This window comes from Stenella coeruleoalba (genome assembly GCF_951394435.1).
Source record: "Stenella coeruleoalba genome assembly, chromosome: 5".
NCBI lineage: Eukaryota > Metazoa > Chordata > Mammalia > Artiodactyla > Delphinidae > Stenella > Stenella coeruleoalba.
In genome coordinates this window covers 32,259,614-32,282,972 of record NC_137150.1, presented here as the reverse complement: position 1 = coordinate 32,282,972, position 23,359 = coordinate 32,259,614, and the positions used below count along the sequence as shown (strand labels likewise).

At 53.8% G+C, this 23,359-nt stretch overlaps 1 protein-coding gene across 3 annotated transcripts in view; it reads right to left on the bottom strand.

Annotated features, from left to right (window-relative positions):
- KY (kyphoscoliosis peptidase) overlaps nt 1–23,359 on the bottom strand; it is a gene marked incomplete at its 5' end in the record, with an annotated part of 45,815 nt that overhangs the window by 4,980 nt on the left and 17,476 nt on the right. For 2 of the 3 annotated variants that reach the window (XM_079923309.1, XM_079923311.1), the window contains 7 exons: nt 203–393; nt 1,704–1,892; nt 10,044–10,161; nt 13,567–13,675; nt 17,761–17,843; nt 21,035–21,097; nt 22,863–22,937. In XM_079923309.1, coding sequence (XP_079779435.1) covers nt 203–393; nt 1,704–1,892; nt 10,044–10,161; nt 13,567–13,675; nt 17,761–17,843; nt 21,035–21,097; nt 22,863–22,937 — 828 coding nt within the window. Of the gene's footprint in view, nt 1–202; nt 394–1,703; nt 1,893–10,043; nt 10,162–13,566; nt 13,676–17,760; nt 17,844–21,034; nt 21,098–22,838; nt 22,938–23,359 lie in introns of all 3 variants that reach the window. The other variant, XM_079923310.1, reaches the window with a different exon arrangement.

The following is a 23,359-nucleotide window of genomic DNA, read 5'->3' as shown; positions in this document are numbered from 1 at the left end:
AGGGAAACCTCGGACCCCCTACGCATCCCTGTCTTGGTTTATGCTGGTGGGAGGGGCTTCTGTCCCCGCAAATGTGACCTGAGGCTGCGTCATGCCCTGATGGCCTGACGGCCCGGGCTGCCTCTGTCTCCCCTGCACAGCCCCCATATACAGCGTCCAGTGAGCTGGGCCCTGGCAGGGCAGCCCCACGGGCCCGGGTTACCTGTTTTGATGACGGAGGTCTGCGGGTGGGCGCTCAGCATCCCCTTGTTGTAGAACTCACTCTTGTGATACATGTTATTCTCAAACTGCCTCAGAGATTGAGGAGGCTTGAGCAGCTGCCAGTTCTTGTTGTCCGGGAAATGGTCCTCGATGAACAGTGCAGGGTGGGTGAGGAAGTAGAATTCATTGTAGCTGGAGGAGGAAAGCAGGTCAGTAGTCATGTGGGGGGAGCAGGCCCCGGCTGTGCAGAGGCGCAGGGGGGCCCACAGGGGGACTTTGGGGCCTTCTTTGGGCTAACGTATCCTAGGGGGGGTCCAAGCCACTACCCAGTGGGAAGAGGCACCATTTCCGACCCTAACGTGGGCGCTGCAGATGCCCCCTCAGTGGCCGCTTCCATGAATAGGAGGTGAGACAGGATCTGAGGCCCCTTTTAAGAGAAGGCCACCACCCAGGAGGGGCTGTGACCAGGCAGGGAATGGGCTGCCCCTGCTCTCAAAGCCAAAGAGATTTGAAGGGAGCAAAGCCGTGACCCGCAGAACAGGTGCCAGTGGAGTGGAGGGAGGGCAGGGAGGGAAAGCCTGGTGCACCGGCTCCGTCCACATGGTGACCTGATGGGAGTAGCTGTGCAGGTGGGAGGCCCTGATGTGGTCCCTGGGGCTGCCTAGACACGGCTCTCTGGTCAGTGATGCAGATCAGGAGAAGAACGGGGGACTCATCCGACATGGGCGAGCCTTCAGTGAGCAGCGCCCAGAGCTGAGGCAGCAAAGCAGGGGTGTGAGTGAACACGTCCTGCATGTACGGGCTCCGTGCACGCACTTGTAGCGGCCCCGCGTGCAGGACCACCAGGATTTTAGCTGCACAAATGGGGCCGTGCTCTCATTTCTCTGGATGAAAAGGCATCTGAGCTGCTGACGGCCATCAAGATCCAGCACGAATGTCAGGGCCTTAGCTTAAGGCTGGAGCCTCAGCAGACAGGTGTGCTCCAGCCCCCGCTGTGGCCATCGGGAACCTGCACACCCCAGCACCCCGTCCCGCACACCAGACCCCCCTTCTCAGAGGTGGGATTCAGCTGCATTCAGCCCAGAGAGCAGGAGGAGGAAGCCCGGTGTCTGCGAGAAGCAGTAGGAGACAACTCCGGCAACTGTAACACGGTCAGTGGCCAAAGGCCTGAGGGGAACCTACAGACACTTAGAGAAGCTTCTCAGCCCGGCCTTGCCTTGCACTTGGCCTGTGGGCAAACACTGTGCTTTTGGTACTTGGGTGGAGGGAGCGCTGGGGAGACAGAGGGGGGATTTAGACAGTGGAGAGTGAGGTGACAGGAAGGCCTGGGCCCTTATCTTGGCCTGGAGCTAGCTCACTCCCTCCACCAGAGGAAGGGTGGGAGCGGCCAGCAGCACACGGAGGAGGCCCCCCAGCCCTCCTTCCCCTTCCATCCAGCCTTCTCCACCTGCTGCCTCCTCCATCTCCACCCACCAGGCACCCCGCAGAACCGAGGTACTTACAGGAAGGTGAATTTGGAGGTGGTGGAATCCACCAGGCCGCTGCCCCAGGTGCTGTCCACCAGGTGCCATCTCCCCTCCAGGAACACGGCGTTCCAGGCGTGGTCAAACTCCCCGGAGAAGCTCTGCCCCGGCTGGTAGCCAAAGCCCTTGGAGTAGCCAGGCACCGTCATGCACTGCACGCCAGCGATCCTGGGGCGGGACAGGGCTCTGAGAGGCGGCTCCTGCTGGGGCTGCGTCCAGCACAAGTCTGTCTGTCTGTGGCCCCAAGCCTTAGGTGCATTTGCTGTCCGGAAGTCCCTCCGGGCCTCTCCTCTTCCCTGACTCTCGCCCAGTCACACACACACAGACTTTTGTCTGCAGAGCCGGAGGACAGGGGGACACAGGGCTGGCTGGTCCCTCTGGCACAGCCTGGCTGCGGTCCCCGCTGTCTGCTCCCCCTCCAGCCTCTACAGAGCACTTGGGAATGTCTCTCCCCAGAGCCTGCCTGAGGGCTCCGCCGGCAGCTGCAGGAGGACAGTGGTGCAATGGTGAGGGGCGCCTGGCGGACACGGAAACCAGGGGCATGCCAATGCTCTCGACTCGATTCACGTGGCTGGGGAGTTGGGTTGAGGTGCCACGGGTGGGGCGTCAGGCAGGGTGCTGCACGCGAGGGTTAGGGAGAAAGCTGAGCTCACCTCCACCGCCACGTCCTGCCCGCGGACACCTGTGCGGGGACCCCTGGGGCAGGCCAGCTGGGGTCCCCATCTTGACCTGGGGAGGACTGGCCCACTGCCAGGGCCACCACGGTGCATTAAGGCCATTTGCCGACTGATCGCCCTGGCCACGGTTTCAGAGTCCCCTGTAGCTGTTACTTCGGGAGTGGAAATGCTGAGCGGTCAGCTCGAGCTTTTATCAAGACCCCCTTGACAGTGTGTTCCCTCACTGCTCACAACCAAGCTGGCCTGGACGGTGGGGCGATGGGCGCTGGTCACCTCTGGGGACCAAATGGCAAGCTCTAATCTGGGCACTTGCAGCTGGAACACTGAGGCCCAGACCTGGGCTGTGGGCAGCACCGCACGGCCACGGCAAGCACCCTGAGAGTCTTGCCATGGCCAGCTGGTCCTCTCCTTCAGCAGCCCTGCCCCCACATGGCAGCTCTTCTGGTGCAGGGGACCCCTAGTGCCAGCCCTTCTGGGGCCTCTGTGTGAGCTAGAACAAGGTGCTCCTTCTTCAGGACACTTTCCTTTCACTGTGGAAGGTTGGTGTAATCAACGCCCAAACCCGTGATATCCAGGATGTTCGTGATGGCCCATCAGATGGGGCTCAGCACGAGCTGCCCGCTGACTCTGCCCTCCCCTTGCACGAACCGGGGCTGTGCTCCGGGTGTAGGCCCGGCCTGAATCAGGGAAGCGGCCTCGGGCAGCTGGGGTCCCTCCGGGAGCAGGTCTGCAGTCTCAGTTGCTCTGAACAAGAGGCCATGGAGCCTCAGGCTAATGGGGTGAAATGGCCATGCACACAGGATAGGAATGGGGAAATTTTCCGTATAAAAACGACCATTTAATTAACAATTAGTAGAATATTGGATTAAATACGACTTATCTCTATTTACATATCATTTGTTGAAAGACCTAGTGAGGCAAAATATGGAGCCTGCAAATTACCAGATTCCACCTTGCCATGGGGGCCGCTCACGTGCCCACGCGGCCTGAGCTCCCCTCTCCTGCCGGGGGGCAAGCCTGCTCTGCTGAGGCTCCTTATGGGCTGGGAAGTTTTGCAGCCCCCCACCCTTCTGCCTGCCAAAAGGACGTCCAGGCCTCCCAGGCTGCCTAAGAAATCCCATGGGAACAGACCAGCCGGGCCCGTGGGGAGGATTTCGGGACCCCTTGGGGGGCGGGAGCAGAGAACGAGAGAAACCAGATTCCCGTGGATGTCAGGATTCTGCTGGTAAAAGCCAACACGGACTCCCTGGAGCAGAAGGGCCGCCCAGAGCCTCGAGGCCTGGGAGGGGTGGGCCCAGGACCCCAGGGGAGGGAAGTGCAGCAGCATGCCTGGAGAGCCCCCTCCTCACTTAGCTGCAATGGGATGAGGCCCAGGGGGTTCTCAGCCTGTGTGATCTGAGTGAGTTTATAGTCTTAGAAGAAACAGCCAGCAGAGGGGAGAGGCAAGGGTCCCATGCCAGGCCAGAGGGCTGGGACTGAGGTACGTGGGAGGCATGGGGGCGCCTTCCATAGGAGGTAGGGCTCCCTATACTCAGAGAGTGGACGAGGAGAAGGAATGTTGTGAAAAACATTTAACGAGGTAGGAGATGTTCCTGACACGCTGTTAACTGACAAGAGCCTATAAACCCCTGCCATCAGCACAAGGGGGGGGTGTGTGTGTGTGTGCACGCGTGCGTGCGCGCATGCATGGAAAACAAGAGATGGGGGAGGGCAGAGTGAGAGAGACAGTCCAACAGTCATCTGGTCTCTTAGTGATGGGATTATGGGTGATTTTAATTTTCTTCTTTAAGCTTCTCTTTAATTTTAAAATTTTCAATAACGATTATGCGTTACTTTTCGAATTGGAAAAGAATCCATAAATACTACTTGAAAACGACACTTTTAGTGAGTTATTTTCCTTTCTTGCCCAGAACGTCGGTGCATATGAATTTCTAGGATGACGTGGAGGAGTGTGGAGTACTGGGACACCAGTATTTACACAAGGGGCTGCTTTGCAGGAAGGGAGGGGAGCTGCGGGCCTTGGGAGGGTGGCTGCTCAGCTCTGAGTGAAGTCAAGGGGGGAAGGAGAGGTGCTGAGCGCCCTTGCGGCCTCCAGATGCTGTGAGAAAGATGGGGCTGGGGCTGATGTGGGCAGATGGCTGACTCGAGCTCTGCCGGAGTGTCCTCCTGGGAGAAGCCGTGTCCCCGGGCAGAGGTATCCTCCCACCACGGGTGTGAAGTAGAGGTCAGAGTTGAGCACCAACTAGGGGAATAAGAGTGAACACCCCGCCCCAAGCCTGGAAAGGGCCGGAGGGGGGAGAAGCGAGTGGCCAGCTGTCCTCCCAGAGGGCTGGGGGCGGGGGCGGGCTGGAGGCGGCGGTGACTTGGCTGAGCCGGGAGGGCGGGGCTCACCCCAGTGTGACCTTGCCAGGCTCACTGTGGGCAACACAGAAGGTTGGCATTAAATGATCTCTAGGGGTTGATTCTCTTCTGACAGGCTGAGGAGAAGCTGGGAGGGCCGTGGGGAATGCCTAGGGCAGAGTAAAGATGAAAAAACCCCCTCAGCTGTAAGCTTCTGCCATGCTTGACTATGACATGAGGACGTTTTATTACCTGGCAGCCATGTGCTAGATGAATTGGACAAAGAAGTCATAATGTAAAGCATTATTGTTAATAATCCATAACTCTCATGCGAGGGTGTGGACCTAGTAATTCTAGCTGCTGGTTGCTAGACAGATGACCCACCACCATCTCAGGTCATCAAAAGATCACCAACGGTATACACTGCAAAGCACTGTACAAGGCGCAGGCACCAGGGGATAATATCACATATATCATTTCAAAATGTAATAAATAGCATAACATAATAAGTTGTAATATTCTAAACATAAAGGTCACTGGCCACCCTAGATGTGCTCATCGTCGGAAGGGGGCAGATATGTGAACCGTCACGAAAATGCTAGTGATAAGCACGGCCCTTTCAGGGAACCCAAAGGAGCAGGAATTTGCTGGAAAGCTCGGGGAGAGCACTGAATAAGCGGAGGACGAGAAACGTTTCCGCCTCTCAAAGAACCCCAACCAGCCATCCTAGAGCCCCAGATATCAGCCAGGGAGACATATCTAATAACCTCAGGCTGCAGAATCTTGGTTTTTACTTTTGACAGTTTTGAAAATCCCAACACCAGTGGTTTTACTGAGGAGGCTATGGATCCAGACTGTGACTCATTTTAAACAGAGCCGATCCGGGCCTCGGCAGCAGGGTGGCTAAGCGGCCTGGGGTGGGCGCTGTACCCTGCACGTATCAGCCCCTGACCATAGTGGGCCTCCTCACCTCGGACCACTTCTCCCAGGATGTCTGAGCCACACAGAAAAAACAGGGAGGGTGGGAAGGCTATAGGAGAGGCAGTGAGCCATGCTCTTTTTTCCCATCTTGATGAAAACATTGTGATTTCTAATAGTAAAATTAGGAAACATGGTTTCGTTAATGTTAAGCCCAAGGGCCAGTTTAACTGGGCAAATGTGTGAATTAGAATTTTTAGGGCCTTGCTGTTTCTGAAATGGTCCTCAAGAAGGTCGTAGAAAACAAATTTATGGTTACCAAAGGGAAGGTGGGGGAGGGATAAATTGGGAGTTTGGGATTAAAATATACACTCTACTATATATAAAACAGATAACCAACAAGGTCCTACTGTATAGCACAGGGAACTATACTCAATATCTTGAAATAACCAATAATGGAAGAGAATGTAAAAGGATATATATATGTATGTATAACTGAATCACTTTGCTGTACACCTGAAACTAACCCAACATTTCAAATCAATGTTTTTCAATAAAAACTAAAAAAGGTATATTATATAAATCCAAAAAAAGGTAAATTCTAAACTGGCAAAAAAATTGTGATTTCTATACTACAGCAGGACATGAATAACCATGATTTATGTTTCACAATTTATGTAGTTGATTTCTTGTAAATTTGACAGTGTCTTCATATTTCTGCTATATGGTCGGTCCCCTTACCCTTTTCTTATACCACCACCCTTACAGCAAGGTCAGTAACTGTAATCATGGTAATAATTTTCACTCCAAAGCCCTGTTTAGAGCCTTTTGAGGTTGACTTCAGTGGCTCCTCTCTGACAAGTGAGGAGTTGGCAGTTCAGAGAGGGAGGCTGACTTGCCTGGGGACACTCAGTAGTCCAGGGGCCAAAGCAGCGCCAGGACTCGTTTTTCCTGATGCACAGTTCAGTAGGCTCTGTAATTGCACCAGCCCTTTTGTACACCGAGATTTGTTTTAATCTATAAACTTCTGGGTGGTATACAGAGTGAAATTAAAGGCTGGTTTGCTATAGTGATGTATTTCATCTTCGTGAGCACTCTCCTTTGGTGTGTCTATAAGGATGGGAGAGTTTAGATGCCCCTTTCAGAGGCCGTATATGGTGAGGATCATTTAAGGTTATTTAATGTATCCAGGCTTCTGGGCCTTTGGAACCATGTGATGTTCTGGGATGGTCTGGGGCACGCAGCAGCACGCCACTGTGACAGCTGAAGGATGCATGGAAAACGCACCGACATCTGATTGGTGACAACGAGCCTCCTCACCACCAAAGTCTCAAACTGGCAATAAGCTCCCGGCCTTATCAGAAGTCCCCGGAAAATCTGCTAGCTGGTGGTGCCAGCGCAGTGATAACGGGGAGACATTGCACTGGAGGCTGACTTAGCGGCAGAATTCTGGGGAATTAAGCTTGACCCTTGCAAGGAAATGAAGCAAAATTCACGAAGGCTGTCGGGGAACTGAGGCAAAAGGAGAGACATCAATGCTGGACGAGAGAAGGTCAGAAAGAAACTGGTCCAGCAGTTACAAGCAACAGTGCTAACAAAAAAGGTATATTGGTTACTTGGGAAAGACGATGAAGAAATGAATGACATTGCAAAAATATCTGAATTCCCCACCAAATTACTTTATTATATCAGTCTTTAATGAGGCCACCGCAGGGAGGTGAAATGGACTGGCAGAAGTAATGACAGCCGTGTGGATACAACTCTTGCTAAGAGGCCACTTTGACAACTAAGCAGGGGTAAACCAGCAAGTGTGGATTACACGTCTTCAGTTATTAAGGAGTCCGGTAATGAATTTACCAAACCTTCAGCAGTTATTTTAAAGGTAAGGGGACTTAGGAAGGATGCATGGACAAGGTTACCGAACTTTAAAGCCAAAGTTAAAGGAATTCAGCGAACTGTGAGCTATTGTTAAATGTCCCAGGCAATGCAGAGAGTATTTCACATGGTAACTGCCAGGTTGGAACCTAGCTTTAAATGATGCAAAACGTTGGGATGTGTTTTAATGATCAGCTTCAGGCCAGAATACGGCCGTTGTTAAGCATCTGGACCAGGCCAAAAGAGCTGACAGTTCCACTCAAGGCCAATGTCAATTTTCTGAGCCTATGTGAGTCTATGTGTGTCTGTAGGAAAGTTCTACAGAGCAAAGATACTCCAGTACTGTGGGAAGACAGGGAGGATTAAAAAAAACAACAAGCCCCAAGTCAGGTTAGCAAACTGCAAACTGCATGTTCTCATTTAGTCCTGCAGTCCTGCCAGTAGGCAATAAAGTCCGCAGTATACAGGTAAGAAAACTGAGGCTCCCAGAGGCTTAGTGCCTTCCAAAAGGAACAAAACTAATAAGTGGTACATTAAGGACTGGAAATCAAGGACTGGTAAACTAACTGAGGCCTGGAAGTCTTTCTGCTATAAATCTGATACTCCTTCCATACCATGCTAAGAAGGCTTCTACTGGATAAATAAGGATATGTTCTATGACTTAAAACCCTGAGTGTTTTCAAATTTGCAAATTGAGATGAAAATGCTGAAAGGTGCTAGGCACAAATAGAGCTGAACACAGAGGGAGGGCTATTCCATTATTTAAAAAGAGAAGAAGGTCCATTTCATACAAGTCTGCTAGGAATATCCTGTCATTTCCTGTCATTGAGGACCTACTATGTGTAGGATTCTGAGATGTATATTCACAGGGAAAGCAGAAAGGGTCCGGGGAGACATATGAAGACACAGAAGACCTATAAGACCTATAAGAAGAAATGAGCACAGGCAAAGCCTACATGATAGAACAAAGTCCAGAAAGGAATATGACAAAATGTCAAGTGTCATCTCTAAGTGGTAGGATTCGGGTAACTTAATTTTCTTCTTTTTGCTTCTATGCACTTTATAAATCTATAGTTAAGTTTTATTTTAATTTACAGAAGTGAGTTAAAGAAAAGCCTAAGCAAGACCTGAGCTGGTGTACAGGTGTGCTGACGGCACCCCGGGAGGGGGAGGGGGGCCATCCTGCAGCGGGGCCCAAAGAGCATTAGGGAGAGGAGAGCAGAAAGGGCCTGAGGAGCTGGAAGTGGGGGGAGCGGCGGAGGCGGCAAGGCCAGGAGGGAGATGAGGCTGCAGTTGGGAGGACATCACGGGGCAGCGTAAGCCTTTAGTCTGGTTCAGGAACCCAGGGCCTCGGAGCCTGGGCAGGGAGCCGGTGAGGACCCCGGTTTCTGGAGAGGCCCAAAGGCATGTGGGGTGCCTGGGTCTAGGGTGGGGTGGGAATGTGGGGGTTGGGCGATGGGTTGCACCTCTGCACCCTGACCCGCCGTGGGCCCCTCTAAGAGCAAACGGTGAGCAGGAGGGGTGGAGAAGCATGTCTGCGCTTGCTGGGTGCGGGAGGCTGGACCACTGGGGGTCAGGCAGGGACTGGGATGCGTGTCCCCCAGGAGCAGGACATCCTGTGGCCGCTGTACAGCACCTACACACCACGCCCGCCCGCCCGTGGACTCTTAAGTGTCTGTTGCTACTCTTGGTTTGATGAATTGCCCCCTGCAGTCCTGGCTGGCTGATGTCTGGGTGCCTGAGAACCCCGGCTCCCAGAGGGCTGCAGGGGCAGTGGGCACAGTCTGTCTACACCCCTGGGGATGGGCTTTTCAGTGGTCCCCAGGGCTGGCTGACTGCTTCCCGGGGAACACGGCAGACCTCAGAGAGCAGGCACAGGAAGCTGTGCAGGTCGGCGGGGCTCCCCCAGCCTTGAGTCTGTCTCCAGGTCACCTAGAACCCGCAGTGAGGTCTCCAAACACAAATGAGAGCAGCCACTCGCCTGCTCTCACCCACCTGGGCAACCTGGCCAGGTGCTCGCTCCCGGAGCAATGGAAACGGAGCCCAAAGGCTCCAAGAGACAAGCTGCTTCCTAGTTATTCAGCTTTTCCAACTGACAAATCTTTTCGAGGGTGGAGCTTTTGTTTGCCCCAAGAGGGCCCCTGTGCCAGCCCTGAGGACAGCCTTTCACAGTCCTCTTGGCGCCCGCAGTCACTGTCCTTGCGTTCCCAGATCTGCCATTCTTCTAACCTTCAGCTGCACAGAGATGGGAGAAGGTGGAAAAAGGGCCTTTTATAACCAAATTATCTCTGTGCATTCATCTGCCATTATGTTAATGTATCCCAAAGCCCGACAGATGGTACAAAGTCAATTACGCTGGTGTTAAAAAGGGAGAAATTGACCTTTTCAGGACTCACTTGGATTCAGAGCAGAGTTTGCAAACTCGGGTTTCAGGCCTGGCACGTGGGTGAAGGCGCAGGGCACTTGGCAGGGGGAGGGTCAGGGTGGTCAGCCCGGGATACCTCTGTACCTGCACATTCTCTCAAAGAGCCCAGCGTAGCCATCACAGTTGGTCTTCTGGGTCTGCAGGATGGTGGTGGGTTTGAAGGCCTGGCGGTCCTTCTCCTGGGCGGCCTCGATGTCATACTCTGGAGGGCAAAGGAGGAGGCCGTGAGGAACCAGGTCCCTGGAGACGACCCGGCTGGTGCAGAGGAGAGAGGGGTCCACAATCTGTGGCGCTGCCCCTGCCCTCCACTGTACTTCCAGCATCACTTGGGCTGGCCTCCCTCAGGCCGGGGAGAAACTGCTATGGACTGAAGGGAACAGGGCCCCAGTCCAGGTGCTATCTGGCAAATGTCCCCTCTGTGTGGGTGAGGGCAGGAAGAGCAAGGCATTGGCTGAGGGGCCACTGGCTCCTTAGGCCTCGTAGGAGCGGCTGGGAGGGGAGGGACAAAGACAGCACTGGGCTGGGGTTTGCCTGCGTGTCCCCACCACAACACAGCTCTGCAGGCGGGGCCAGTGAGGCAGCTCACCCATCCCTGCGGCAGCCCCCAAGGCCAAAGCCTCACACTGACCTGCAGGGGGCGAACTGAGTTACTATTAAAACTTGTCCCAAACAGAGAAGACAGACTGTCACTTCAGTAACAGTAGAGCTTAAGGCATGGGGGAGGACCTGAGCCTGTGGCCTTTGAGGGCACAAAGGAGGTGTGTGTGTGTTGGGGGGAGCTGGGGGGTGGTGTGTGTGTGTGTGGTGGTGGTATGTGTATGTGTGTGCGTGTGTGTGTGCATGCGCACGTGTCTGTGTGCATGTGTGTGTGGGGCTGGTGGTGTGGTGTGTGTGTGGGCTGTGTGTGCGCGTGTGTGTGTGGTGTGTGTGTGCGTGTGTGCGTGTGCTGGGGTGGGTTGTGCGTGTGTGTGTGTGCTGGGGTGGGTTGTGCGTGTGTGTGCACGTGTGTGCACATGTGTGTGTGGCGCGGGTGGGGTGTGTGCGGGTGTGTGTCCGTGTGTGCATGTGTGGGGTGTGTGTATGCCTGTGTGGGTGTGTGTGTGATTGCGGTGTGTGTGTGTGCGCGTGTGTGGGGGTGGGTTGGGTTGTGTGTGGGGTGTGTGTGTGTGTGTGTGTGTCTGTGTATGTGTGTGTGTGGGTGTGCGTGTTTTTGATGTGTGTTTGTGCGAGTGCATGTGTGGTGTGTGTGTGTGCATGTGTGTGCGGGGTGGGGTGGGGTGTGTGCGTGTGTGTGGGGGTTGTGGGTGGGTGTGCGTGTTTTTGGTGTGTGCGTGTGGAGTGGGGTGGTTTGTGTGTGTGTGTGTGCGTGTGTGTTTGGTGTTTGTGGGTGGATGTGCGTGTTTTTGGTGTGTGTGTGTTTGTGCACGTGCGTCTGTGGGGTGGGGTGGGCTGTGTGTGGGTGTGTGTGGGGTGGGGTGGGGTGTGTGCGTGTGTGTATGTGTGTGGGTGCGTGTATTTGGTGTGTGCATGTGGGGTGTGTGTGTGGGGGGGTGTTGTGGGTGGGTGTGCATGTTTTTGGTGTGTGTGTGTGCGTGTGCATCTGTGGGGTGGGGTGGGCTGTGTGTGGGTTTGCGTGTGTGCGTAGGGTGTGTGTGTGTGTGTGTGTAGGGGGTGGGGTGGGGTGTGTGTGCTTGTGTGTGGGGTGTGTGTGTGTGGGTGTTGGTGGGTGTGCGTGTTTTGGGTGTGTGCATGTGGGGTGGGGTGGTTTGTGTGTGTATGCTTGTGTGTGTGTGTGGTCGTGTGTGTTTTTGGTGTGTGTGTGTTTGTGCGTGTGCATCTGTGGGGTGAGGTGGGCTGTGTGTGTGTGGGGTGTGTGTGTGTGCGTGCATGTGTGCATGTGGGGTGGGGTGGTTTGTGTGTGTGTGGGGTGTGTGTGTAGTTGTGGGTGTGTGTGTGTGTTTGGTGTGTGTGTGTTGTGTGTGTGCATCTGTGGAGTGGGGTGGGCTGTGTGTGTGTGGGGTGTGTGTGTGTGTGCGTGCATGTGTGCGTGTGGGGTGGGGTGGTTTGTGTGCGTGTGGGGTGGGGTGGTTTGTGTGTGTGTGTTTGTGTGTGTGTGCATGTGTGTGGGGTGTATGTGTGCACGTGTGTGTGTGTGTGGTTGTGGGGCGGTGTGGGTGTTTTGTGTGTGTGTGTGTGTGTGTTTGTGTGCGTGCATGTTGGGGGTGGGGTGGGCTGTGTGTGAGTGTGTGTGGTGTGTGTGGTGCATGTGTGTGGTGTGTGTTTGTGTGTGGTGTGTGTGGGGATGTGTGTGTGTGGTGTGTGTGGGGTTGTATGTGTGTGTGTGTGGGTGTGTGTGCGTGTGCATGTGTGTGTGTGGGGTGGGGTGGTTTGTCTGTGTGTGTGCATGTGTGTGTGTGCAGGGGTGTGTGTGGTGTGTGTGTGCACGCGTGTTTGGAGTATGCATGTGTGGGGTTTGTGTGCGTGCATGTGTGTGGGGGTGGGGTGTGTGGGGGGATGTATGTGTGTGTGTGTGCGTGCATGTGTGCATGTGGGGTGGGGTGTTTTGTATGTGTGGTGTGTGCACGTGGGTGTGCGTGTGTGTGGGTGTGTGTGCGTGTGTTTGGGATGTGCATGTGTGGGGTTTGTGTGTGTGCATGTGTGTGGATGTGTGTGTGTGTGTGCATGTGTGTGTGTGTGTGTGGGTGTGTGTGGGCGGTGCAGCAAAGTCCTGACGGATGTCCTGTTTCCCATCCTGCCCCCTTAAAGCCCAGGCTGAGTGCCAGGGCTGGAGTTGGAGGAGTGGCTCCTCAGGTCCTATGGCAGATGCCCTACCTGTGTCAGGTGAGTTCATCCTCTAAGCTGCATCCCTAACTGCTGCTCTGGGAGGACAAAGAGAAAGCCCAGTGGCAGCAGGTCAGGGAAGCCCTGCTGGTCTCTATGTCACAGGGAAGTCACTAGAAGTCCATCCCACCAGCCAGCTCCTCCATGGACTGCAGGGTGCAGCATCCAGCTTCCCCTTAGCAACCGCCTGTGGGATTGGCTTGAGCTGGTCAGACTCTCAAGGGTGTCCCATGCAGAGCTGTGGGCAGCTGCGCAGGCCCAGGTCCCCTGGGGTGGCTCTGAGAACCTGGAGACTGGGCTGAGAGCAGAAGCTGAGGCCCCCACTGTGGGAGCAGGCAGCCGGGAGAGGGGTGCCCACTCACCCACCACTCCCGGGTGTTTTGAGAAACCTCTGGTGTTATAGCAACTTTTCAAATAGCTATGGCTCATCCCCAGCCTCCTCCTTCTTGGAGATGACCTTCTGCCCTGGGTTCTCATCTCTGTGGAGCAGGTCGCCCAGGAAGGCAGGACTGAGGGGAGGCTGCCGCTGGGTGAGGGGTCTCAGCTCTGGCTGTGGGCAGAGGGCCACGTGGGATCCTTGCCCATGCACCCTTCATGGAGACTGCTAGCACACAGTGAGTTAACCTTGGTTATTGAACCCAGCCATCTAAGAGCCCCTCTCCTCCACCTTCCCTCTTCCTCCACACACATGGGTGATGGAGTCAAGCCCAGAGATGTTCCTCTGGGAACAGGGTCCCAGAGCCAGTGGCCCTACTGGCAGGCCTACCTATGTGGTGGCAGATCCAGATCCAGATGGCGCGGACCCTCTCCAGGTCACTGTGGGCCTCCTGGAGCAGGTCGCTCACCAGCGCGTCCAGGCCGCTCTTGACTGTCACCTGGGAAGTGGGAGGAGTGTGCTACGTCAGGGCCCAGACAAGGGCTGTGAGGAGCCCGGTGCCTTGCCACCTGCAGCCAGCACTGCCCTTCCTCTGGGCAGAGAAGGAGGAGAGGCCCAGAGGCTCAAAGACTGGGCTTAGGGCAACCTTGATGCGGTCTGGACGCAGTGGGAAGTGCTGACCAGCTGAACCACTGGCCCTAGAGCCATCACATCTCCCTGCAGCAGCTCCTGGGGCCAGTCAAGTGGCCATCCGGGCGCTGTAGCAGCCCCTAGTCATGGTCAACACTACCCAAAGCAATCGACAGATTTAGCACAATCCCTATAAAAGTCCAACAGCCTTTTTTGCAAAAACGAGAAAACCAGTCCTCAAATTCATATGGAATTCTAAGGGGCCTGGAATAGCCAAAACCATTTTGAAAAAAGATGAACAAAGTTGGAGGACACAGATTTCTGGATTTCAAACTTACTTAAAGTTACAGTAATCACAACAGTGTGATATCGACATAAGGGTTATATAGACTAATGAAACAGAATTGAGTCTAGAAATAAACTCGTACGTCTATGGCTAATTGACTTTTGACCAGGGTGCCAGGTCCATTCAATGGGGAAAGAATAGTCTCTTTAATAGATGGTACCTGACAACTGGATATCCATATGCAAAAGAAGGAAGTTGGACCCCTACATCATACCATATATAAAAATTAACTCAAAAATAATCAATGACCTAAATATAAGAACTTAAACCATAAAACTCTTAGAAGAAAACACAGGGGTAAATCGCGGTGACCTTGGAGTTGGCAATGGATTCTTAGATATGATACCAAAAGCACAGGATATAAAAGAAAAAATAGATTAATTTGGCTTCATAACAATAAAAATCTTCTGTGCATCAAAGGACAATATTAAGAAAGTGAAAAGATAATTTATAGAATGGAAGAAAATATTTGCAAATCATATACCTGATAAGGGTTTAATATCCAGAATATATAAAGAACCCTTATAATTCAACAACAAAATGACAACCTAATTTTAAAATGGGCTTGAATATACATTTCTCCAAAAATATATAAATGGCCAATAGACACATGAAAAGATGCTCAATGTCATTAGTCACTAGGGAAATGCAAATCAAAACCACAATGAAATACTACTCAATACCCACTAGGATGGCTATAGTAAAAAAAAAAAAAAAAAAGGCAATCATAAAAAAATTGGCAAAAATTTGAAGAAATTAGAACCCTTGTACATTGCTGATGGGAATGTAAAACGGTGCAGCTGCTGTGGGAAACAATTTGTCAGTTCCTCAAAAATTTCAACGTGGAATTACCATATGACCCAGCAATTCCACTCCTAGGTGTATATACAAAAAGAACTGCAGACAGATACTCAGATACCTGTTCACCAATGTTCATGGGGCAATATTCACAATAGCCAAAAGGTAGAAACAATGCAAGTGCCCATCACAGATGAATGGATAAACAAAATGTGGTATATCCGTGCAATGAAATATTACTCATCCATTAAAAGTAATGAAGTTCTCAGACATGTTACAACATGGATGAACCTTGAAAACACAGTGCTAAGTGAAACAAGTCAGACACAAAAGACACAGTGTATGATTCTTACTTATATGAAATACCTAGACTAGACAAATTCAGAGAGACAGTAAATAAATTAGAGGTTACCAGGGGCTGGGAGGAGGGAGAATGGGGAGTTATTGCTTAACGGGTACAAGGTTTCTGCTTGGGGTGATTTTGGAAGTAGACAGTGGTGACGGTTGTACAACACTGGGAATGTAATTGATGTCACTGAATCGTACACTTAAAAACGATTCCAATGGCAAATTATATGGCATATGTTTTACCATAATATATAAAAAAAGAGCAAGTTAGGTTTTCTGCATGGATCCTCAGGAGAAAACAGGGCTGGGGTTGCTGGAAAGGCAGCCCTGGCCATGCTCACTCTTTCTAGAGAAGTAGGGGCACCTGTGCACTTACCTCTGCAATGGTTGCCCGCGCCTCCGTCAGCTCCCACCCTAGGTCCTCCTGACCTAGGAGGTTCCGCCGCTCACACGGGAGCTCCAGGACCCACCCTCTGAGCACAGGGAGACCGCCAGGCCCCTCCGCGTGTCCCCTTGCCCAGCTGCTCCAACACCACAGTCCTGTCTTTGTCCCTCTCCCAGGGCCTAGAAGCACACGTTGCAGGCCCGCATTACAGCCTGGCTGACTCCTGACTTAATCCCCAGCTTCGGTTCTATGGTTTCTGGCCCTTTGGTCCCCACTCACTGCTCTCTGAGGCTGTCCAGCAGCCTGTCCATCCCTTCCGGCAGCCATGACAACATATCCCACCTTGCACAGACTCTGGACGTCCCCCTTCCCTTCCCTCACTCTCGCAGATGACCAGGCCTCAGACTCAACAAAGCCCAGTGAAGACTTCCTTACCAACGAGCCCTCCTCCTCCGCTGGGCTCTCTGCTGGCCTCGGAGCCAGGCCGCCTGCCTTGGCAAAGCTGCCCTTCCTTCCTCAGGCGCTGCCCTCGCTCCGCTGCGTCCTCACCTCCTCCTCCCGGCCCTGGCGGCCCCAGCCTCTCCTGTCTGCCGTGTCTCTTCAAAACACTCCCCAGTCTCTCTCTCAGGACTGCCCACATCTAGTCTCCCTTCCTTGCCAGGCTCCTGTGGGGTCTTCCCTCCACTCCCTCCCCCTTCAACCCCCATTTGCCCTTCAGCCTGCCGGAGCCTGGCCGAGGCCTTCAACCTCCTCTGAGCGGCCCCCCTGGAAGTACGAAGGGCCTCAGTGCTGAGCAGTGGAAGGGAGCCTGTCTAGCCTCGCCTGGCCAGAGTGAACCATGACCGCACCTTCTAGAACACTGACCCTTCCTGGTCTCGCCCGGCCTCAGGTGGCTCCTGGCCCTGCCTTCCCCAAGATGGCACCCTCCCTATGGCTTTAGCTCTTAGCTGAATCTGACGGCTCCCAAAGCAGGGTTTCCGGCCCAGACCTCTCCAGGCTAGATATAGCTCCGGGCTCGGCTACCCAGCTGCCCAGGGGTCACCTCCACAGGTGCTAGAGCCCACCGCACCCCACACAAACCATCACCCCCGACACGTGCTCCAGCTCCCTCACTCTGCGCGCCGAGAAGCTACCCTGCCTGCCCTCCACCGCTCAGCGCAGTGACTGGGCAAGCCCTGCCCCACCTTTACCTCACTGCACACACACTGGGGAGGGGTCCTTCCCCTCTGCTTCCAGCTCCTCTCCGTTCTCAGTGTCCCCGCTTCATCCAGGGATGCCTCCTCCTGCCAGGACAGCTGGACACCCCCTACTGATGCCCCTGCCTTGAATCAAACTCTCTGATCCAAGCTCCTATCATCACTCATCAGTTCAGCAAACAAGCTTCCTGAGTATCCACTACGTGCCAACCCCAGGGTGGTTTTTCTAGGACTGCAGACGATCTCCCGGCTTATCGGCCTAGGATTGCTCACTCTGACCTTAGCGACGGGTCCAGCTCCTTAGCTGCTCCAATCAGACTCTCTGTGGTATGGCTCCTGCCTGGCTCCCAGGACCCCCGTGGGTCTCTCGGGCATCAGCTCTTGTAGCTGCCCCTCCCCACACCTGCCCCAGATGTGCCCAGGCCCAGAGGTGTGGGAGCTCAGCCGCCCACGTGTTCAGGGGTGAGGACTGCTGTGGTCATGTGGGTGCTGGCCATTTGCATCTGTGGTCCTCCCCCCATCCTCACGTCCCTTCCTTCATGGGCTGGGGCTGGCAGGGCTCAGCAGCAGCAGTGCCCCAGTGGGCAGGGGAGGACGGGACAGGGCTGGCCGGAGGCGCCTGCCAACAGGGCGGCGCGGGGTGTGTAGCCTGGGGCGAAAGCATCAGGACCGTGGGTGGGGTGGGAGGGTGAAATGGCCTCTGTCCGGGGCCCTTCTGTCCCCCTCCCACATACTGTGGAAAGGCGCTCCGTACTATCCACCCAAGGGACTCAGGATACACTCAGGAGGGGTCTGGGGAGAGCCTTTGCCGCCCTGGTTTGGGAAACTCCAAGCCGCCTTGTGGGGGTGACCATCGCAGGCAGAGGGCCCGGCTCTCCTACCTGTGAGGCATAGGTGTCCAGTTTCTCAAACTGCCGCAGGTCCAGGGGCATGGATTTCAGGCTGGAGCGATCCCAGGGGTAGGCTGGAAACACAAGGAGGTTGGTCAGGGTCTGAGACTGGCCAACGGGACTGCCTGGCCCAGGGCTCCCTGTCTTTTTGAGGAGCTGTGACGGCCTGACCTTCAACATGATTCCGGGACTGAAACACTGCTCTCAAGAGCTAGATCTCTTAGAAGGGTTCCTCGGTCCAACTGGTTTGGGAACCATGGCAACTCCTCTAGTCCTCTGGGAGACCCACAGGGATAGTAAGCAGACCCCAGAAGCCAGCAGTAAAAGAAGTGATGGATCGCACCTCAGTGAATTCAGCAGCCCCAGACGGACTGATGACAGAATCCCTCCTCCCCACCCCACAGTTTCCTGCAGATTCCCTGCTAGCTTTGCCAGGAATGAATGCTCTGTGGGAAGCACCCAGGCAGCGCTGCTTGCCACTGATGTCCTGGCCATGGTGCCCAGGGTGGTCTGAAGGGCACCCGGGTGTGGGAGAGGGCAAGATGGTCCTGGGCCACCTGGACCTCTGTAGGGTGAGGTGCGTTTGGCACCCAGACAGGCTTCTTCCCTTGCCCATGGTCATCTGGAGACTGACCACTTGCACCCCAAGAAAGTTAAGAGTTCTGGCAACAGGTGCCCAAAGTACAGTGTGGGGGGGCCCTGAGGGAAGCTGGGCCTCAGAATCACTCTTCTATGCACAGCCTTTCTCAGAGGAAGCCAGGACACAGGACAGCCCCAGGCAGCTGCTGCAGGGTTGACTGACCAGTGGTCAGACCAACCCATGGATGGATGGGCAGCAAACCCCTGTCCCAGCCCAGAGAAGAGCCTGGGCTCTGGCTGGGTCTTTCTTATTCAAGGCCCTCTGAGCCAGGCTGACCAAAATCAGGCAAGCTGGATGGGAGGACAGGGCGGGGGTGAGAGGCGGATGGGGCCAAAGGGGCACTGATCCCCTGACTCCAGTGAATCAACTCTCAGCCTGCTATGTCAGGAACCTCTGGGTGCTGGGTGAGTCAGGGGTGCTGGTGGGACCCCAGGACATGACAGCAAGCCTGGGAAGAGCAGAGTAACATGGGAAAGTGCCTGGTGGGGCTGCACAAGGCCTGGGATCTAGTCTGGTGACCTCCCCCTCACTGGGCAGTGCTAAAGCCAGCAGCCCAGCCTCCGGCACAATCTATGGGGCACCTGGGAGAGTGAAAGAGACGGTGGATCACGTGGTAAGGTCAGCAGCACTCTTCTCCCTGGGAGGGTGCAGGGTGAGGGTCCTCTGCAGGCAAGCGCAGAGCAGGGGTGCGAAGCCGCTGTGCCCGGTGCGGGGCTGCGCCTGCATGTACCCACACAACCCTCGTGGACTGTGAGAGTCCTTTTTTTTTTCAGTTTAAAAAGAAAAGTAATTTATTAAATGTCTTCAAGTAACTGCGTGAGCTACAGGAAGACCAGAGCAGCAAGTGTAGAGGCTGCATAGCCAGAACCAGGGCTGTAGGTCAGACTGTGGAACTGCGGGGGACAGGATGCTGGAGAGTGTTGCCATTCCCACCGGGATGCATACAGTTGTTTCCTTGGTGCTATAGACTTGAGAGGTGTGGTAAGAGGGTGGGGACGCCACCAGCGCTGGCTGGAGCTGCTCCACGACCCTCCCTGGGCCAGCATTGCATGGCAGGCAGTGCCAGCGGGTCAGGGAGCTGGTCAACGTCTGGCCACAGAGGAGCTCCCAGCCTCCAGTCAAGTTCAGCCATCAGGAGCAGGCCACACGGGTCCTTCTGCACTTCCCCATTGCTGTGGGTCCCTTCCTGTTAGGACCCACACCTTCTCCCTTCTCAGCCTCAGACTGGATTTGGCCCCCTCTCCCTGCTCCCTCAGTCCCTGCTGACGCCCTGCAGGAGTCCTCATGGGGGGGGATGCGGGGGGGGGGAAGGAGGGTGTGGGGCGGGGCGAGGTGCTGGTCCCTGTGACCTCTGACACATCCAGGATCCGAGGCTGTTCCTCTCCTAAGAGGGGACAGGGTGCGTGGTGGGCAGGCAGGCTGTGCAAACTCTATGGTGAGGCTGTGGCCTCGCCCAGCAACCTAGCATTTTCTTTCTTCATTTTCTGCTCCTCTAATAAGCACCAAGACTCCCTGGACGTCCCCTGCCCCCAGCCCTCTGTCCTGTACAGTCTTACCCTGGAGCTCCCTAGAAGCCCAGCGCCATAGCGGCTCAGTGACTGCCTGGTGCCAGAGCTGGGATTTCTCGCCTCCCATCACTCAGATCACTTCAGGGCCTATCTCGGGTGGTCTACCATGCGGCCCTTGTCCTGCCAGACCCACAGAAGGGAGGGGGGACACAGCAGGAGACCCTGCTGAGCTTCCCCCCCTTCTTGGTGCCCTCTTCCCCCCACGGACTCTGGATCCTGCCATCCCCTGACAAGGGCCGTCACAGTGACCTAAGTGGATATGAAGTGGACTTACACATTTAACAAGCGTCAGCTCTGCAAATGAGGTCTCCCCACCCCCATTTCAAAGAAGGATGCTGTTTCTAAAATGGGACTGAAAAACCCTATTATTAAGAAAGTTTTACCCTTTCTTGGTTCCATTCTACAATATCTGAACATTAAGAATATCCATAATGATTTATGCCTCATTAAATTTACTTTCTGAGCAGATTATATATTTGAATATGATTTTGCATAAATACATTTTAAACACCAGTGGCATTAACTAAGTTATTCTAATTTTAAAGCAAAACAATGGGAAGAAGTACCAAACTGTACTAAACCTTAGATGTCATCTGGTCTGAGCCGAGGGGGAAACTGAGGCCCAGGGAAGGTGAGTGAGCGCCAAAAGCAGGATTTGAACCCAGGCCGTCTATTACCCATTCGGGATTTCTTCCTCTGCCCCACTCTGCTTATTCTCCTGCCTCCCTCCTTACAGATGCTTGGCATTCCATTTAAAGTTAATACAATTCTGAATTCTGTTTTTAATGTTTCCCATAATGGGCTGCCCTGTTATTGGTGGGGTTTATGCTTTAACTCTGGGATCACATCTAGTGTGTGAGCTTTTTACTTCTCTACCTGTGTCCGTGGCAGACGCTGCCAATCAATCATGATACTCCTGTCCCCTGAGCCCAGAGGTGGCCCAGACTCCCAGCACAGTGCTCCAGGGAGCCATTTCCAATTGAGCACAGATTGGCTCATGAGGCTAAACCAACTTACCGTCTCAGAGAATGGCTCCAAGGAAGGTACCACAACTTACCGTGGGCGTCTTTCCCTCCAGGCTGCCGGGCTCTTGTGTTTCCATTTTTATCGCCTTGTAAACCTACAATATCCCAAAGGTCAGAAGTAGAGACATTTCAGAAGAAATAGAAATGCAAGCACAGACGATTCTCTGTGTGGGTGTCCTTGTTTCTGACGCCTCCTCTTCACTCTCCCTCTCACAGCCTTCTTGGTCCCATTCCCACCCACCATGGAATTGCTGCTGGGATTGCCCCGGGCTTCCTGCTGAGGAATAGGGAGGACTGACAGCCAGGGACTGGATGACAAGAAAGAGAAGTGCAGTCTGTGAGCAGAGGGAGAATTTGCTTGGGCATCAAGCCTTGCGATTATTCAGTGGGCCTGCCTGGAGCTCCGTGTTCCTCCCTCCTCTGGACGCTCCTGCCATCTCGGACCACAGCTGGGGATCCTCAGAGCACCAGTAAATTCACTACCAGATGACCCCAGGACAAGAACTGACCATGGGCAGCTCATGAAAGGGGGGAGAGGGGAATTATTCCTCGGTAAGGTTCAAGGACAACCAAATCCTATAAATCCAGGACTGTTAAGGCAGAGTGGTCAGCAATTGTTATTAGACTCCACAGGCAACAGGAGAGCATTTCCTGCTGATCTGAAGCCAGGTCAGGAAGATGTGGGTCCCTGTTGGAACCAGAAGGAGCCAGAGGTGGGGAAGCCAAGGCAAGTTTTTCTCTGCCCTTGAAGGCCACTGTAGGCCTTCAAATGTACAGAAGGTTGCAAATGTACATAGGCCACTCTGAGAAACAGTGGACCTTGTCTTTCTTACAGCCACATTTTGTTTCCACCTACATTCTTTGGTAGAGTGATGGGGGTTCAAAAGAGTAGCCAGATTTTTTGTGTACTTACTACACCTGGCTTGTGCATTATTGACGATCTCATTTTAGCTCATGACAGTCCTATGAGGGATGTTGAATTATTTTCCTCCTTTTATACATGAGGAAATTGAGTCCAAAAGAGAGGTTAAGCCACTTGCCTGAGGTCACATAGCTGGGATCTGAACCCAGCCAGTCAACTCGCAGTGCCTGACCTCTCTACACCTGCCTGCCCTCCCGAGGCCCTGGCTGCTGAGGGCTGCAGGACCAGGCAGCCTTGGAGGAGTTGCCTCGGCCCCCGCCACGAGCAGACATGAAGGTTCACTTCATGAACCTCAGCCTTGGCTGTCCTGCAGCCTCCGTTCCTTGGCCGGCATTTCCCCAGGCCCCTGTTTACCCACAGGATGGAAAGATGCAGGGAGAAGACCAAGAAGGGAGCAGAGGAGACATCGTGGGCGTGGGTCTGGGCCTGTGCGCACAGCACAGAAGGCAGCCGGGTGCGGTGGTGAAGGGTACAGGCTTCATTAGGACCTGGGTTCTGATCTGCTTCCTAACTGGGTGACTGGCAGCTATTTCACCTCTCTGAGCCTTTGCTGATCTACAAGGTGGGGATAATACTGGTGCATACCAAAGAGTTAAAAACTCATTGAGTGTACAGTGCTTAGCACTGCGCATGCCACTTTTTAGGCAGTCAATAAACGGTGTCTAAAAACAACGGCACTCTTGTGATGAAATTCATCTTTAGCTAAATGCCTTGTGTTACCCACACCTAATGGCAGAGACTTAAGAACAGGGGTTGTTGAGTGTGGAGAAGAGAGTGCCCAGGATGAAGCTGTCGTGTCTCTGCCTCTTCCCAGTGTGTAGGCCCAGGTCACTCCTCTCCTCCCCCAAGAAGGTGTCCAGGCTGGGCTCTGGCCCTTCCAGCTACCCTCAATCCTCCCTGCCAGCCCTTCACACATGAGTAGCCCTGTACGTACGTACGTTTAGCCAAGGAGAACTTCTTGAGCAGCTGGGGCATGGCATCCTGAGGGTGGACCTCCACAGTCAGCTGTGTCCCTGTAGAGGAATAGGGGGTGATATTCTCAGCCAGACGCTGCCAGGAAAGGGTGCAATGTCTCATGACAGATGTTTGATCAATAAAACACAATTGGTTTTAGAGTTTTCTTTTGAATATGCAAATAATTTTTGTTTACAAAACCAAAAAACAAGAAATAAGCAGACAGTTTCCAGATCTGGGCAAGATGGAGTAAACAAATTCTACCTTGTCTCTCCCACCGAATGCAACTGTAGGCATTGGAAAGAATGCATGGGCTAACTCTTTGAGGACTCCGCAAAGTAAATGATAGGCAAATTGGGAAAGAAGATTAGAATTTAAAGCATCATCAAATTGGCAGAGTTGACCATTCCCCACCCCCAATTGTATTACCTAGACTGGACTCAAAGGCAGCCCTTAACCCAGCAGTACACAATGGATGCAG